General features: G+C 37.3%; 2 protein-coding genes across 2 annotated transcripts; one reads left to right on the top strand and one right to left on the bottom strand.

The window, feature by feature from the left end:
- Positions 1-576: 576 nt before the first annotated feature.
- Positions 577-3,379, bottom strand: GCK72_011246 (uncharacterized protein; the record flags this gene model as incomplete). Its single annotated transcript, XM_053728313.1, has 4 exons — positions 577-687; positions 2,237-2,518; positions 2,571-2,837; positions 3,317-3,379. 4 exons carry the CDS (start codon positions 3,377-3,379, stop codon positions 577-579), a joined length of 723 nt encoding a protein of 240 aa, XP_053587890.1.
- Positions 3,380-9,438: 6,059 nt separating this feature from the next.
- GCK72_011245 (uncharacterized protein) lies at positions 9,439-9,855 on the top strand (the record flags this gene model as incomplete). The annotated part of the gene is made up of 2 exons (XM_003099518.2): positions 9,439-9,679; positions 9,767-9,855. 2 exons carry the CDS (start codon positions 9,439-9,441, stop codon positions 9,853-9,855), a joined length of 330 nt encoding a protein of 109 aa, XP_003099566.2.
- Between the last annotated feature and the right edge of the window lie 7,897 nt (positions 9,856-17,752).

Below are 17,752 nucleotides of genomic sequence, written 5' to 3'. Positions count from 1 at the left end.
ATCACAAAAAATTCTCCCGTAAAACTACACATGGCCTAGAAATCCGCCGGCTGGCCTAGAAAAGGTCAATCAAAAAATAGTTTTTTTTTTGCTTTTTTCGCTACTTTCTGAATAGCAAAAAATAAGCAAAAAACTATATTTGCTACCCCAGAATAGGTCCATTACATTTCCCATGTCTCTTCCAAGAAAATGTGAAAATGTAGTTCTTCGAATCCGACGACGCGGAAGCAGTTTCCATGACGACATGAACGTACTGCTAATCTCTTGTTTCTCCACCAATAGCGAGCAGCGAATAGAAATATCGAGAAGGTTTTCCTTATTTTAGAATAGATTTAAAATGCAAATGCTTTTTTTTGGTTGAAACTTTCAGGATACGTTTAAAAACGACCTGGAAACACATTTAAATAATTAAATATAATTTGAGAAAGTCTAAATCACTAAATTTGAAAAAAAAACCTTTATTACCTAAATATTAACAGTAACAAAAACAACAAAAAAATAACAAAAAGTTCTAAAACCAATTTCTCGAATGCTTAGTAACCCGTTCATAAACCAGCAACAAATCAGTGAATCTACTTATTCCATTCCGACCGTGGGTTTGTTGGCAATGGCGAAGCAGCATATTACAGTAGCCCCGTTGATAAAAAGATAATACTTGAATCGCGGATTGTGAGATCTCGGGAATAGCTGGAAAAAATTTTCATTTTTACAGAATTATGGCTCAAGAACACTCAGTATGGCTTTTAGAAAAAAAAACGTTTAGTCCGATCAAAAACGTTTATCTCATTTGTGGGCGGGGTTGGAAAAAAGGGGAAAATTCGGTTATACCCCCCCACACCGATAGCTTCCCCGCATGTTGGAATACACCCCCCACCAACTGAAAAGTGGGGGGGGTTATAACTGTGGGGTTGTATAATGGAACAAAAAGTGTGGGGGGGTTATAATGAAACTATTAAAACCCCCCACAGTGGAAAGTGGGGGTTCATATCAAAACACCAGGCAATCTTCTATTATAACCCCCCACGTGTATCAATAAACACCCCCAAAACATGTCGGTATACCACCCCCGGGGGTGTTTAATAGAATGTCTCCTGAATTTCTGCCTAAGCCTAAGAATTAAGGAAAATCAGCTTCCAGGGCGCTAAGCTTATGGGCGGGGCGAGAGCAAGCTCCAGGGTGTCCTGTTTTAAGGTAATCACTACTTCCAGGGCGCTGAGCTTAAGGGGTGTGTAATAGAATGATACGGGAATTTTAGCCTAAGCCTAAGAATTGCGAAAAACTGCTGAAAAACGCACAGAAAACCCAAAAAAACGAAGAAAAATCGGAAGAAAATAATTATTTTTGAGTGTAATCAATATTCAATTTGACTGCCAACAATGATACTCAGTCATTGGGGGGCCTATATCAAAATGATGCTCACATTACAATATATACCCCCACATCTGATTGAAATTTGGGGGGTTTTATTGTAATGTGTGGGGGTCTATAATAGAATGTTCATAATATAGTCCCAACATTCCAATAAACACCCCCATCCAAATGACTAAATCACGCATTGTGGGGGTGTATTCCAACGTTTACCCAGGGGGGTGTATAACCTAATCTTACGGGGGTCTATAATAGAATGTACCCGAAAAAAGTTGTCAACTACAAAAATGTACCAAATTTCAAGGGCTATAATTTTGTAATTAACAATTTTTTGATTGCTAAACACCCCAGGTAGTTATAACGCTTAGAAGGTGAGTAGAAAGAGCGCGAAAACCGTCTGAATTTCAGCATTTTAGCACGCTAACTTTAAAGCGCTATATTTCAAAAAAAGCGGAAATAGCAAAAAATTGTTAATTACAAAAATGTAGCACTTGAAATTTCCTGCATTTTACCAATTTTCACTTTTTCCATATCTCTTCACCCCACCGAGTTACGCCCCTTTTAAGATAAGGAGGCAGAGAGTAGGAGGGTGCAGAGATGCGAGACGCTCTAACTGTCTGCGTCTCTCCTCAAATGTTTGAAGGGTTGTAACTCGGCAGGGTGAAGAGATATCAAAAAGTTTTCAACTGATGAAATGTAGAAAATTTTAAGGGCTACAATTGTGTAGTTGATAACTTTATGATTGCTAGACACCCCAAGGAGTTATAGCGTTCAAAAAATTTTCAATTTTTGTAGTTGACGACTTTTTTCAAAAAAAGGGGTTTTTAAACAAAATTTATGTACACTCACCTGGATTACAAAAAAATACCAAAATCAGCAGGAGATACTCTTCATGCGAAATCTTCATACTTGCCATATGACCAACTAATTCCAAATCTTTATTCCACCCATCATTGGAGTACATCATCAAATCCGGCTCAGTTTTATTTAAAAGCACCATGACTCCAATAAAATATCCCAATTTCCGCCTGTTGTACTTTAATATTTGCGTTTTATCCTCTGCACCGAGGATTTGAATAATATTGCAATTTAAAAAATATAACATGGTGGGGAATTGACTAGAAAATTCATCTGGATTTATTGCCGTCTTCTGTAAAAATAATTGTTCATCTTTTTCAAAAACCAGAAACCTTTTCCCTTACCAATGTATCTAATTTCTTTAAGTTTTCCAATAATTCCAACAGGTCCTTATTTTCCCCTTCCATCTGTTTCGTCCTTGACTCCTCCGTTCTACCAATATCCGCTATGTCCAGATACATCCCGAGTCGCTTACACTTCTCGAATCGGCATCCCTTGCATTTTAGGATATTCTTCTCACAAAATTCTTTATTGGGTAAAGTGCATTTGTAGTTCTTATTTCCTAGAACTATACGGCGGAAGAACATTTTGCATGCCTCGCAGGAGAGGACCTGAAACGAATTATTAGCGTTTTCCTTTCTCTATTTGGTTAATTTCTTGAATTTCGCGCTAAACTTTTTCCCAAGTTTTAGTGGAGCGCCATTGATCTTGCCAGCCTATCACTATTGATGAAACGATGCATTTCAATACAAGACTACAAAAAAAAACGAAATTGGTGGCCTAGAATCACAAAGAATAAAAGTTCAGCCAGAGCACTGACCACTAATGTCTACATTAGCGGTCAGTTGTTACAACTGCGCTCCACCGAAATCGCCATTAGTCTCTTTTTCTCTGAGTCTCTCAATTTCGAACACAATGTTCTTCGGTTTCGGTAGAGCGCGTTTGCAAGAAGCGTAATAACTTTCTTCACATTTTAAACATATTCCCTTACTATTAGTCCCCAGATTCCGCTTTCAACCATATTGATTGTTTTTTTTTCCAATTTTTTCAATTTTTTATTTTAAAATTCAAAATCTCAATAAAAACTCACGCCGTAATGGCGAACGTAGGCAGTTCTACCACAAATTAAGCAGATTTTCGCGTTGTCAGACATTTCAAAAATCAATGAAACACAAGAATATAATCTCTTCGACCTCCGAAAGTACGAAAAAGGATTATGAAAGCAAATCTTTTGGCCATAAGATTCTCATTCTCTCTTTTGAAGCATATAATTTCACACACACACTGGGAAAGAGGGGGATAAGAAAGGGTCGACATTTGTCAGGCAGGTAAAAAAAATTTAAAAAGTATTGATTATGAAAAAAAGTACCTAAAAGAAGTAGTGATGAGAATCTGAAAAAGTTTTCAAAAAAAAAAGAAGGTGCGCATCTATTTTTCATGTGATTTTTCCAATGAAACGAGAAAATATGAATAAAAATATGAATAACTTTTTAAAAAGTCATCTATTATTTGGATTACCGTAAATACTGTATTATAACGGCATGCCGTTATATTTTTCAACTTCCTCCGAGAGAAATTTTGTGGTTTCAGAAACTCATTAAAATTAAACGAAAAAACTTTTTTGGGCGTTCTATTTGCTGATCTAGAAGTGACCAAACACGCTGCTTCTAATCAGAACCGAGAAAAAACATAGGAAAAGTTAGGAAAAGTCTGCATGGTCATACATCTGAACATTTTTTAATTCACAAATCAACGTCCTTATCTGTATTGTAAATTTGAAAGCCTTATTCGGTTTCCCCTGGAATAGTGTCTTCAACATTTTGTTGTCTTCTACTGAATTCAATTTTTCCTTCTTTATACTTGACACCTTTTTTAGAATACATTTTTAGTACGTACCTTCAGAAACAAATTGTCTTGCATTCTATTTTTTGATTCCCCCCAGTCATTCAATTTCATTCCAAATTATAATCCAACCTCATCGTAGCTAATTCTTTCAAACTGAGTGATTCATTCTCTCAAGAAAGCTCACAAAACCCAATTTCAGAAATATCAAATTGTCATGATCCTCCTTAATCATGTTTCCAAAAAATGTCGGCATTTTCGATAGTTTATCCAACATAGTTTTAGAGGTAAACATTAATTGATCAATTTTAAACCGTCTTGATCTTATCTGGTTTTGGACCCCGAATTGTTGGCCATACTTGTCACGGGCTGGTCCGTCAAATGACAAGTGTGTCGTTGGCACCTTCCTGGTCAGCATTCTTGTTGTTTCAACGGGAAAATCGATGAGAAGTCGCCTTGCCATAGAAATGTGAGAATTCTTAATCCGTCTTACGCTAATCTCCAATCAAAGAGTGCAAGAGAGATATGAGAACACGCCCATACATTTGCACTCTTGTTTTTTAAGAATTCTGTTTCTCTTGTCGTGTATAAAAAAAGAAATCTTTAGGGTATTTTACAGTTTTCCCTCTCAAAATCAAGTTCCATTTCTTCGGTTTTCATATCTTCTTCTATAACCCGTTTCACTGTTCTCCTGGCTTTAAGAAGGTTTTCCCCTGTTAAATCTCCTTTTTATACAAATGAGTTTGTGTGTATTCAATCTTCACATTGCCCAATTCGTCATTTGTATGAACAGAGTAACCCAATTCCTCCAAAATAACTTTCAACCGAACTAAACTCATGATAACATAACATCCCAAGGGTTTGACACAAATGTGAAAAACAAAAAGATTCCGGTTGATATCAACTCCAAAAATTTCAAACAAAATGTATAATTGCGAAGCAAAAGATCACGGAGGAAGGTTATGCATCTGATGTATGGAACTAAGTAATATCAGCACAAGACACGGAAGTGATGAAGCTCCGGTGACGTTGAAGGAATACAGGGTTTCATGGGTTTGGAACTGGAAAAAAAAAGAAAAATGGAGTTGAATAAGATTTTGAGACGTTTTTTTAGTTTTTGTTATATCTTCTGCCCCGGAAGGAGTCTCTTCTTTATGAAACAAATCGTCAAAGAATTGCCAACATCGGTGCCCTGGTTTAGGACTAATGACAGGATCATCCCTACAAAAAATGTGGAATCTCATTTTCGAATATCACGTTGTCATGCTCCTGTTTTGTTAAAATGTTGGTATTGGGAAACATTGATCAAATCGTGAGAACTTTTCACTAACGTCAGCAGAATGCAACATTCAACGAGCAATCGAAACTTTGCTGAGATTCGAAAAAACAATTTTCATTTTTCAAAAATCATGAGGGAGAGCCGTCCTGGCCAACATTGTTCTTTGTTTCTACCGAATCGATAAGATGTTGCCTTGCCATAGAAATGTGAGAATTTTTAATCCGATTTGAATTAATCTCCAATCAAAGAGTGCAAGAGAGATATGAGAACACGCCCAGACATTTGCACTTTTGTTTCATAAGAATTCAGTTGCTCTAGCAGTGTATAAAAGAGGAAATCTTCGGGGTTTGGCTCAGTTCTCGTAGGTTTTCCTCCTCAAAATCACCTTTTTGTGGGCTATTTCTATTTACAGCTCTTTATATCACCTATTTCACTATTCTCCTGTCTTAAAAGTAGGTTTCCCCTGTTAGATTTTATTTTTATACAAAATGAGTTTAGTTGTATTCAATCTTCACATTACCCAACGTCATTTGTATGATTCGAGTAACCCAATCCTTCTCCAAAATACCTTTCAACCAAACTATAATCATGATAACATAATATCCCAAGAGTTTGACGTGCACAAATGTGAATAACAAGATTCCGTTTGACATCAACTCCAAAAATTTCATATAATTGCGGAGCAAAAGATCACGGAGGAAGGTAATGCATCGGATGTATGGTGCTAAGTAATATCTGTGCTGACTTTAGAGGGAAGGTGAACTCCGTCAGACTTAGAATGCGAGAATAACAATAGAGGAAAGGTTAGACAGGTTTATTCAATAGTGTTAATAAAGGGCCAGGAAGATACTTAAGGTGTCTTGAGTTCTACGGGAGCCAGAGCATTGGTGGAGCTTCCAGCAGTTGAATGTCCAAAAGAGCAAGAGAGTGTTGAACAAGAGTAGAGCGAAGTTTCCCGTTCATTCCGTTTCCTTGTATGCAGCGAATCAAGGGCAATCGTTAGCACAAGACACGGAAGCTATGAAATTTCAGTGACGTTGAAGGAATACAGGGTTTCATGGGTTTGGAGATAGACATCGATATAAGCTGGAAAAAAGGAGTTGAATAAGATTTTGAGACTTTTTTTAGTTTTTGTTATATCCTTTGCCCCGGAATGAGTCTCTTCTTTATGAAACAAAAACGCTCATAAACATTCTGCCAACATTGGTGTCCCGATTAAGTACTAATGATAGGAATAGAATCATCCCTACAAAAAATAACGCAAAACGGACTTAGGAATGAAGGATTTCAAGATACATAAGTTTCTTAGATTTTTTCAAACGTTCCTTGATTTCCTGATAATCTGAAGATCTTCATATCCAACATGGATTAAGAAATCAATCTAGAGATAAAGAGAGAGTATGCATTCAATAAAATGAGGATTGTAAGAGTCAAAGAAGCTTCCAAGACATAGACAATCTCCACTCCCATATTTAATAGATCCGGCACCTCTACATGTTCACGGAAGAGACGGTAACTAGACAAAGTTAATTAGTTGTTAACACAATAATGGACCTACCCACGAAGAAAACTTGCCTACCCACGAACGCAAAATAATGCATTTTTATGGCACAAAAATGCAAAAAATGCATTAAATTGCATTCGTGAATAGAATTAAATTGCATTAAATGGTACAAGTTTTCGTCGTGGGTAGATCCATAATAAAACTACGTTTCGAGCGGAAAAATCCTATTTTCTCTATATATCAGTGGACCTGTAAATGTCTTCACTTGCAATTTCCGTGTGTCACATTCAGCTGCCTTTTCAGGTCTTCACCAGTTGCACACTGTCCAAAATAATTTCACTTTCGTCTTTACCTCCGTACAGCTCTGATATCGTGCCAACTTCAGAAAAAGGCAAGTGCACCAATTGCTGGCACATTCCTGGCCAGCCTTAATACATTATTTAAATTATGGATAAAATCTCACGATTGTGCCTTCTTGGTCAACATTGTAGTTGTTTCTACTGAAAAATCGATAAGAAGTCGCCTTGCCATAGAAATGTGAGAATTTTTAATCCGTCTTACGCTAATCTGCTATCGAAGAGTGCAAAAGAGATATGAGAACACACCCATACATTTGCACTCTTGTTTCTTAAGAATTCTGTTTCTCTAGCCGTGTATAAAAGAGGAAATTTTCTTAGTTTTAGCCTAGTTTTTCTCAGTTTTCCCCCTCAAAATCAACTTCCATTTCTTCGGTTTTTATATCTTCTTCTATAACCCATTTCACTGTTCTCCTGGCTTTAAGAAGGTTTTCCCCTGTTGAATCTCATTTTTATACAAAGGAGTTTAGTTGTATTCAATCTTCACATTACCCAATTCGTCATTTGTATGAACAGAGTAACCCAATCCTCCAAAATAACTTTCAACCAAACTAAAATCATGATAACATAACATCCCAAGGGGTTGACGTGCACAAATATGAAAAACAAGATTCCGGTTGGCATCAACTCCAAAAATTTCAAACTAAATTTATAATTGCGGAGCAAGAGATCACGGGGAAAACTTTTCTAACATCAAACTTTCTAAGAACCACAAATGTCTGCTTAATTATATGTTGTGCATCTGATGTATGGCGCTGAGTAATATCAGCATCCAATACGGAAGTGATGAACTTCCAGTGACGTTGAAGGAATACAGTATACAATATATTTTAGTCATTTGTATGGTGTATATGAAACCTGAAAATGATAGAAATTTTCTAAAAAAAACTTTAAAAAAGAAACTCTTTTCTCATGTTTTGAGGTACATATCGCTATTTTTATTACTTGTTTTTCTTCTTCAACACAAAAACGATAGAGTTATGGACATTGCATCTGAAATTTGAATCTTAAGCATGTATAGACAAAAATGACAACTGCTAACTTTTTAAAATGCAATTCAAATTTTTGGGTTTCTGTTTTTCGAACATCGCACACATCATTGTGAAATCAGAAGACTGAAAATGGTTATTTCTGTCAAGTCATTTTGGCCAAGAATTTGGCCACTGATAGTTTCGAGTCCTTAGATTCCGAATCTGTAATCAAATTCTCCTAAATCCCTATGTGACCCGAGTTATGAGCCGTCAAACTTCGAATTGTCGTGTCATATATTTTTCGAACGTTTACGAATGTTCCCAACCCGGGTTACTGTACACTCTCTTTTACAAAAACATCTCATACTGTAGCTGGCCTAGGATCCGTCAATTCGGCCACACAACCGATTACAGTGACAAACTACACTAATCATTTTACACTGACCAAATTACTACAGTGACCAAAATTCCAAAATTCTCTGAATTTGGCATAAGAAGACAATCGTGGCATAGGATCCGTCTAATCGGTCGGTTCTATTTTGAGAACTTTTGAACATGTTCTTCACAATCGGAAAATTGTTTTAATCTGGAAAAAATCTGAAAAATAATGCTTTAACTGAAAATGTTTGAGTTTTTCACTATTTTCTACATAAGATTTGGCTGAAAATTGCAGATTTCCCGTCATTTCGTAAAATTTCAATCTAAGTTTGACATTTGAACCCGAAAGTTTCAGTCTTTAATGAGTGTAAATATAAATTTTCCTCTTGGAAACCGGAATTTTTAGTCATTTTCCCCCTTTAAAAATGCTATTTTCGGTCAAAATTGAATTCGGGTATAAAAAGAAAGTCGCTCGCTTTGGATCCATCAATTCGGCCATTTACGTTGACCAATCGATTACAGTGACAAACTACACTGACCATTTTACACTGACCAAATTACTACACTGACCAAAATTCCTATATTCTTGAGAACTTTCAAACTTTCCTCGCTGTTCTCCACGTTATCCCGGGGACTACGGTATGCTCCTTTAATTATGGTTACTGTAGCCACATTCCAACTTCCATCCTTCTCTTATTTCTCTGCACCTCTTCTCTCTCTCTCTCTACCTTTCACAACTTCTCGACTTTTCTTTTCCCCCCTCACCCTTCTCGTCCCCTCTTTCTGAAACAAAACTCCGCCCTAAAAGTGCTCCAGGAGGCTCCACCCCCTCCCCGCCACTATAAAAGCCCAAAAAATGCAAGTTTTCTCACTTTTTTCACGATGTTGCGGAGCACCACTCTGCTCCTCTGCGCCCTTGCAGTTCTCTGCGCCTCCACCCATGGAATCGATGATATGGATCATCTCGTCGAGGAAGTCGAGAAGGAGCTCGATGACACAATGCTCCAGAAGGTTCTCTCCGGATCCGGATCTTCTCGTGGAGCCGCCAACGGCGCCGCAACTCGTCACTGTGGCCGAAGAATGGTGGCCTTCGTTCGATCAATATGTGGAGTCGAGTGTCAACGTAAGTTACAGAACCGTTAATAGACTAATAATAGACTTTGTACTTCTAAGTTACTCCCTAATTATCCCTAATTACCCCTAATTTCAGATCTTTCACCGTCCGACATCGCCGATCAATGTTGCCGCCACTCGTGCTCCCCGGAATTCATTCGAAACGAATGTTGCCCAAATTTTTGATTGGTTCCCTGTTATCCTCATATTGAATTTATTGTTACTTTGGACGCTTTGAGATTGAAGTATGACACTTCACGGACTTATCTTTCCCTTTCTTTCCTATCTTTTCCATTTATGATTGCTCGCATACGACTTTCCCGTTTTTTATCTCGATTACCTTCGAATAAAAACATTGTTAACAGCCCGTGGTTCCCATTTTCAGAGTCCTCTCGTCTATCCAGTTCCGGGTTTTCAGATTTTCAGATCTATCCTAGTGCTCACATGGGATCAGACTACATTCAAACTACTTTTCTAGAAGCTTCTGATTCTCGAGTCAGATTACTGAATCACTACCTACTAATTGCTCAAAAACAGACACAAACCACACATTTTTGTTTTGGTAGATCACATTTTTTATTGCTATCATCATCGCTATCAAGGAACTTGAAAGTGAAATGTTGTCAGCGCGCACCAAAATACCAAAAAAAGTACACACTCATTATAAAGCAAATGCCATGCACTTTTTCAAAATCTAACATTTCGAAATGTTATGTACGTGACACATTAATCCCAAGTGTATGTATCTCGACATTTGAATTCAAATGATCAGATGATTGTCAAGCATATTTTGTATCCGGGTAGATCACAAAAGTGGACTCAGCGTGGGTGTGTGACTTTCCTAGAAAAATTTCGTATGATCAGAACAATGGACATGATAATGGAAGGACTAGGGTAGTGGGGTACTGTAGAATAGTTTCAATGGCCTGACACAGGGGATACCGTAACCTAGGCTCAGTATTCTTAATGTTGTAGTATTTTAGACAGTTGCCAACCTGATTTTCTAGTATCAGTGTGTTAATACTCAGAGAAATAGGAAAATGAAGGAAGTTGGGTTTTGATGATACTACAGTAACCCGAGTTAAAGGAGCATACCGTAGTCCGTATGAAAAGGATCTCGATACACGTGAAAGATCCTGCCACGACTGTCTTTTAAAACCGAATAGGAATTTTGGTCAGTGTAAGATGGTCAGTGTAGTTTGTCACTGTAATCGGTTGTGTGGCCGAATTGATGGATCCTAGGCGAGCGACTGTCTTTTTATACCCGAAATCAATTTTGACCGAAAATAGCAATTTTAAAGGAGGAAAATGACTAAAAATTCCGGTTTCCAAGAGGAAAATTTATATTTACACTCATTAAAGACTGAAACTTTCGGGTTCAAATGTCAAACTTGGATTGAAATTTTAGGAAATGACGGGAAATCTGCAATTTTCAGCCGAATTTTATGTAGAAAATAGAGAAAAACTCAAACATTTTCAGTTAAAGCATCATTTTTCAGATTAAAACCCATTTTTACCAGGTTTAGGAGCTTTTTACAACAAAATAAGGTTAAAATCGAAAATTCTTCCGCCTTCCGCTCAACTGGTACACTTTAGAATGCAACATTTGGATTCATATAATTCTACAATCGTCCACTTTCAGAATTTTCAGACAGAGAGACACAAACCACGACTTGCTATATTTGGGAGATCACAGAACTGGACTCAGAGTGGGTGTGTGATTTCCCTCGGTGACATTCGTAAGATCAGAACTATTGAATGACTGGAAGTGGTTAGTGGGGGTACTGTAGAACAGTTACAGACCAAGAAGAAACATTCTTTTACAGGTTCTTTTGAAATATTCCGCAAGAATTCGAGAATTGAGGGAATGCAATAGCCTTTCCAATATATTGACGTCTAGAAATTCTATTATTTTAAAGAAAAATCCTAAAGAAGGAAAACTGAGTCCCCCCTCCACTACTTTCCCCCTTTTATACCCGTGCCCTTCAAGAAAAAAGTGCAATCTTCCTTTTTGCACTTTTAATCAATTTCGCAATTTCGCAATTTCTCAGTGTCATACGACATTTTTTCTGGAATATATGGAATGAAATCAAGAGACCAAATCACGTGGGAAAACAACTGGTGGGAAACATGATTTCTTGGAATCTAAAGGGTCGGTGGCTACAAAACATGAAAATCTTGGTGATCATTTGACATATAATTATGGAATAAGGGATCATTCTGAGAAACTAGAAATGTCTGGTTGATTATGGGTGTAATCTATGCTGTCAGATGATTTCATCTGGAAATATGGAAATGATGAAATTTCAGTGACGTTGTTTAAAAATAAATCTGGATCTTTAACTGTATCACCTTTCATCATTTGATCCCAATCCCACGTTATCAGAAGCATTTCAAAATCCAAAATCTCCTGAAACCACTTGATCAAAAGTTACTGGAACTTTACGGAATTCGCTGATTTCGAATTTCGACATTTCAGCATTGCCTTATTCACCGCTCCTTCAGAATACCAATTCTAGGTTACTGTATTTCCTCAAAATCCTCTGATATTTGCCATAGGTAGAAAACTGTTGTTTTTGTCTGAAAATTGTCTGAAAAATCTAAAAGCAAATAAGGACTTGGCTAATTACTCAAGGGTATTCAATTTTGAATTATGCAAGAAAAAAAAACATTTAGCGATTCTCAAAAAAGAATAAAACGGAAAACGGAAGGATAATGTTGACCTTATTTTGTTGTAAAAAGCTCCTAAAAACGGTAAAAATGGGTTTTAATCTGAAAAATAATGCTCTAACTGAAAATGTTTTACTATTTTCTACATAAAATTTGGCTGGAAATTGCAGATTTACACTGAACAATTGAAAATTCCCGTCATTTCCTAAAAGTTCAATCTAAATTTGACATTTGAACCCGAAAGTTTCAGTCTTTAATGAGTGTAAATATAAATTTTCTTTTTGGAAACCGGAATTTTCAGTCATTTTCCTCCTTTAAAATTCCTATTTTCGGTCAAAATTGATTTCGGGTATAAAAAGACAGTCGCTCGCCTAGGATCCATCAATTCGGCCACACAACCGATTACAGTGACAAACTACACTGACCATCTTACACTGACCAGAATTCCTATTCGGTATAAAAACACAGTCGTGGCATAGGATTTGTCACGTATATCGAGATCCTTTCATACGGACTACGGTATGCTCCTTTAACTCGGGTTACTGTAGTAACAAAACTCAACTTCCTTCATTTTCCTATTTCTCTGTGTATTTGTACTAAAAAATCAGGTTGGCAACTGTTTAAAATACTACAGCATTAAGAATACTGATCCTAGGTTACTGTATCCCCGTCACAGACTACTGTAACTATTTTACAGTACCCCACTACCTAGTCTTTCCATTATCATGTCCCAAAGCACCATTGTTCTGATCATACGAAATTCTTCTAGGAAAGTCACACACCCACATTCTAAGTCCAATCTTGTGATATCTACCCGGATACAAAATATGCTTGACAATCATCTGATCATTTGGAATTCAAATGTCGAGATACATACACTTGGGATTAATGTGTCACGTACATAACATTTCGAAATGTTAGATTTTGACAAAAGTGCATGGCATTTGCTATAATGAGCAATTTGAGAGTGACTCAGTAGTCTGACTGATTCTTTGAGTAATCACCACTTCTCAAGAATCAGAAACTATCCGTGTGTAGTCTTATCTTATGGGGACACTATAATAGACCAAGACAAGACACTACTGGGTAGAACAACCTGAAAATCTGAAAATCTATAATTGGATTGACGACGCCTCAAAAACGGAAGGACTCGAAGAATCTGTAAATATATGAAAGTGGGAACCAGAGAAGGTATCGAGAAAAGTTACAATATTTCAAAACTAAAAAAAAACGCTGAGAACAAAAGTTTGTATAAATCTGTTAGTTTTGCAGGTATCAACGTGAACCCTATAGTTTTGGAATCAGCGCGTCGAGACCTTTTTAATGAGTATAATGTTGGGTCCCACCACGAAAACTATGGCTTCCAAGTCACAGTACTCCGGACATCTGGATGGATGGAAATTGAGTTTGCAGACATCCGGACATCCGAACAGACAGACTGACGGAAAATATCCCCTATAACCTGGAACCAAAAAAAAGGGTAACTGAACACACCGACAGGAATCCGGACATCTGGATAGACAGACAGACATCCGGACCTAAGTTGCCGCTTAGAGTGGACATCTGGACTCACCGATGTCCGGGAAGACCATACTTCGCGTAACTCGCTTCAAACTCAATATTATGAGCTGAAAAATATACCAAAATGTAGATCTCGACGAGTTCTATCTCCGTGACCCACTACAGGCCGGATGGCAATTCGTTAATATGACGCAGGCCGGGAAAAAGTGCCAAAAAACACGAAAATGGCCAAAAAAGCCTTTCTAGCCCGGCACGCGGCACATTAACGAATAGCTCCGACCCGTAGTAAGTCATGGAGATAGAACTCGTCGAGATCTACATTTTGGTATATTTTTCAGCTCATAATATTGAGTTTGAAGCGAGTTACGAGCCGGCCCGTTTCGGCCCGGTTTGCAAGTGTGGGAATCCGGACATCTGCATAGACAGACAGACATCTGGACTCACAGATGTCCGGACAGACAGACAGATATAACAAACTCTCTCATATTCCACAGTCCTACCCACTTGACACCTAGACGCACAGACAGAGCAATCAATAATACCAAAATTTTTGGATTTTCACCAAAAAATCCGTGAAAAATAGACGATATTTTTGGTTTTCTGACATGTTAGTTGAACCTTTACACTTTTGACCCCTCTCTCACACCCCCCAGTTCGATGCCTTGTTGTCTTCCTTATATAGGTCATTGTGTTTTGTCCAATTTTAGCATTTTCATTTTCCCACGGAGCGTCATCAAGATACTCCGTGACGCCCGAAATCTCATTCAAACTATACACTGACGAAATTTTGAATGGACCATCATCATGTAGTGGAAATTGATACTTTTCTACTTATTTTTGATGGATTTCCTGTTAAAAATGTAAGATTTTGCAAAGTGTAACATCTTGTTCTATTAGTCTCTCAAAAATCCGTCCCCCTTCTCCGCCTCCTTCCAAAAAATTTGGGACCAAATCGTGCAAAAAGACACAAAAACTGAAGAAGAACAAATCGTCGCGCGTCTTGCGACGGGAAATTACGTCGAATCGTCTCGGATGACACCGAAAAGGGGGGGGACACTTAGAATAGAAAGAGATATATATTGGACGAAAAGATACCAGGAGCCCTTACTAATTTCGGACGCCTCATTTTGGTATCCCCCCACCCGCCTCTAGAAATATGGCTTGTTGCAGAAGAATTTGTGAGTTTATTTATATGGGTAGTTGGTGTAAAAGTTATCATTGTTACACTTAACAGTGCTAAAATTTAAAAATTTGAAAATCGGGAGGTGTGGGACTCGTTGCGGAATTTCAATTTACAGCGGCTCTCTACCGTACTTTACCTATAATAACTATTCTAAAAGTACGGTAGTCACAACAAGACAAATTTTAGAGGAATGCTTAGCAGTGGCTTTTTCGATGAAATTGAATTTGGTTTTAAAATTTAAATTTTTAGAAAATACTGCGCTTTCTTATAAAAATAGTAAGTCCTATCCATTTTTAGAAAATTCGGTAAGACACCGAAGCAGAACAGCCTGAAACATTGAGAATCCGCGCGGACCAGAACTGGTACTCATCAGAACCATCAATGGCTTAAATATAACATATCACCTTTTAATCGGTTCGGATTTGTGCCAGTTTTAATTCGGCTAGTTCGGAAAATTCTAAGTTTTTCTATGATGTACAGTACCGTTCAGTAAGATTAACTTTCAGGTAATCAACTTTGACTGTTTTCAGTGAAAAATGGCCAACTTTGACATTGTATTTCGGTGTCACCTGATTGTCCGATAAACTCAATTTTGAATGGGTTACAAGGGAAGTCATTGGAGACGTCACATTCAAACGTCCTATGAATTTGGTTATAGGTATATTCGACTATGGGGAGTCTATTTCTGTAGTCAAAATCTGCTAAATGCGTCTGTGAGCCGAGTTGTGAGCTCTCAAACTTTTTAAATGGTTTAGCTTTTTTCCATGTAATTCCAAACCGGCCGTATATACGGCACCGCGCGGTTCAATTTATGTTCCCCAGCGGTTTACCTGTGCTTGTTCGCTGCAAAAATGAGAATATCTTGCGTATACTACTTGTCGATTTGGAATTTCATGTGGAAAAGCTAATCCATATGAAAAGTTTGAGATCATAACTCGGCTCTCATAAACATTTAGCCGGTTTTGATAGCAGAAATGGACTCCCCGTAGTCGAAAATACCTATAACCAAATTTCTAGGTCGTTTGAAAGTGGCGTCTCCAAAGACTTCCCTTGTTAGACAGAGCAAAAATAGCACATCATTTTTGTAGTTGACCATTTTTTGTGGGGATACTACCCATAAAAGTTGCAGGTGCCAATGAAATTAGTCCGTGAATTACTTTGACACCCTGTAACTACCAAGATAGTATCCATACAAAAAAAGTGGTCAACTACAAAAATGATGTCCTCTTTTTTCTCTATCCAACCCATACAAAATAAAATTTGTTGGACAATCGGTTGACACCGAAATACCCTGTCAATTTTTGTCATTTTCCACGGAAAAAGTACAAAGTTGATAACCTTTTGAGCGGTACTGTATTTAAATTTCAATTTGATTCCCTAGATATGCAGTTTTCCTTTTCCGGGACGTAAAGAAAATATATTCCCATATTCACTAACCTCCCCTTCAAAATATCGAATTGCAAATTGAAACTGCATTTTCCCAGGGGGCTGCTAAACATCGAGCTTAAGATAGATTACGGCCCATTTTTCTGGAAATTGAGAATATGATTCAAAATGTGCAGAAAAATATGGACATTCCTATGATAATACTCCAATTCCTCGAAAAAAATCTCGAAAAAACGCGAATTTTCAGCCGGAAAATGCTCCAAAACAGTGATGACCGAACTTTTTCAATTTGGGTTTCTAGGCCAAAAGCAATTATAAAAAAACGTTTCGTGGCCGAGAAACACAAAAAGTTCGGCCAGCACTGTTTTCGAGTATTTTCGGGCTGAAAATTCGCATTTTTTGGAATTTTTGAGCGTTACGATAGAGATTTTCATATTTTTCGAAACATTTTGACACAAATTCTCAAATTTCCGAGTTCTCCTCGTGTAGTCCTCTCGGACAAGAGTAGAGTTCAGTTTCCGGTATCATATTACACACACTGGTATAGTGTTGCTAATCGTTCTCTGAATTTTTGGGATTTTTGAAATTAAAATTTTTCTAAATTTTTTTGAATTTTCAGTATTCTCCCTCGTTATCATCGCCCTTATCGGGTTTTCACTGTGCCGACCCGATCACCAATCAAGGAATTGTAAGGTAAGTGCGCTCTACTGCACTTTGGCGGGAAAATCGCGCTCTATTGATAATTTTTGAGTTTTAAAGGTTTCCGGGAGTTATTTTGAGGTTTCAGGAGGATTTTTGAGCGGAAAATTACTCATTTTCATTGTTTTTACTCTGAAAATCGAGAAAAATCAATGACAATTTATTTTTGACAGTTTTTCATCAATTTTTACTGAATTTTTCGCAATTTTTAAGAGAAATCTCTTATTTTTTATATTTCAGGCATATCGTCGCCCTGCTCTCAACGAAGTGCTTACCCGAATATGCCTATTATGCCACGAAATGTTCTCGGTGGACCAGCCGAATCTTGCCGCCGAGTGTAGCTCGAATTGCTTCAGAAATCCAGCGTTTAACAAGTGTCTTAACTTTTTCCGCCCTAAATTCTCACCGTTTATGATTTCTTGATTATTGGAATGAAGATTGTTTGGAGTTTTTCCCTCTTTTATTATTTTTTTGCCACAGAAAATGTGGAAAATGGTGAGAAATCGATAATTTCCAACGGATTTTTGCAATTTAATAGCTTAAAATGTTTTAAATTTTATTTCCGAACCAATCACACTATTTTTCAGCTACGAAATTCACTCTATAACTTGCTATTCACCAATT

The sequence above is a fragment of the Caenorhabditis remanei genome, chromosome III (assembly GCF_010183535.1).
Source record: "Caenorhabditis remanei strain PX506 chromosome III, whole genome shotgun sequence".
NCBI lineage: Eukaryota > Metazoa > Nematoda > Chromadorea > Rhabditida > Rhabditidae > Caenorhabditis > Caenorhabditis remanei.
This window is presented reverse-complemented; position numbering and strand designations above follow the sequence as displayed.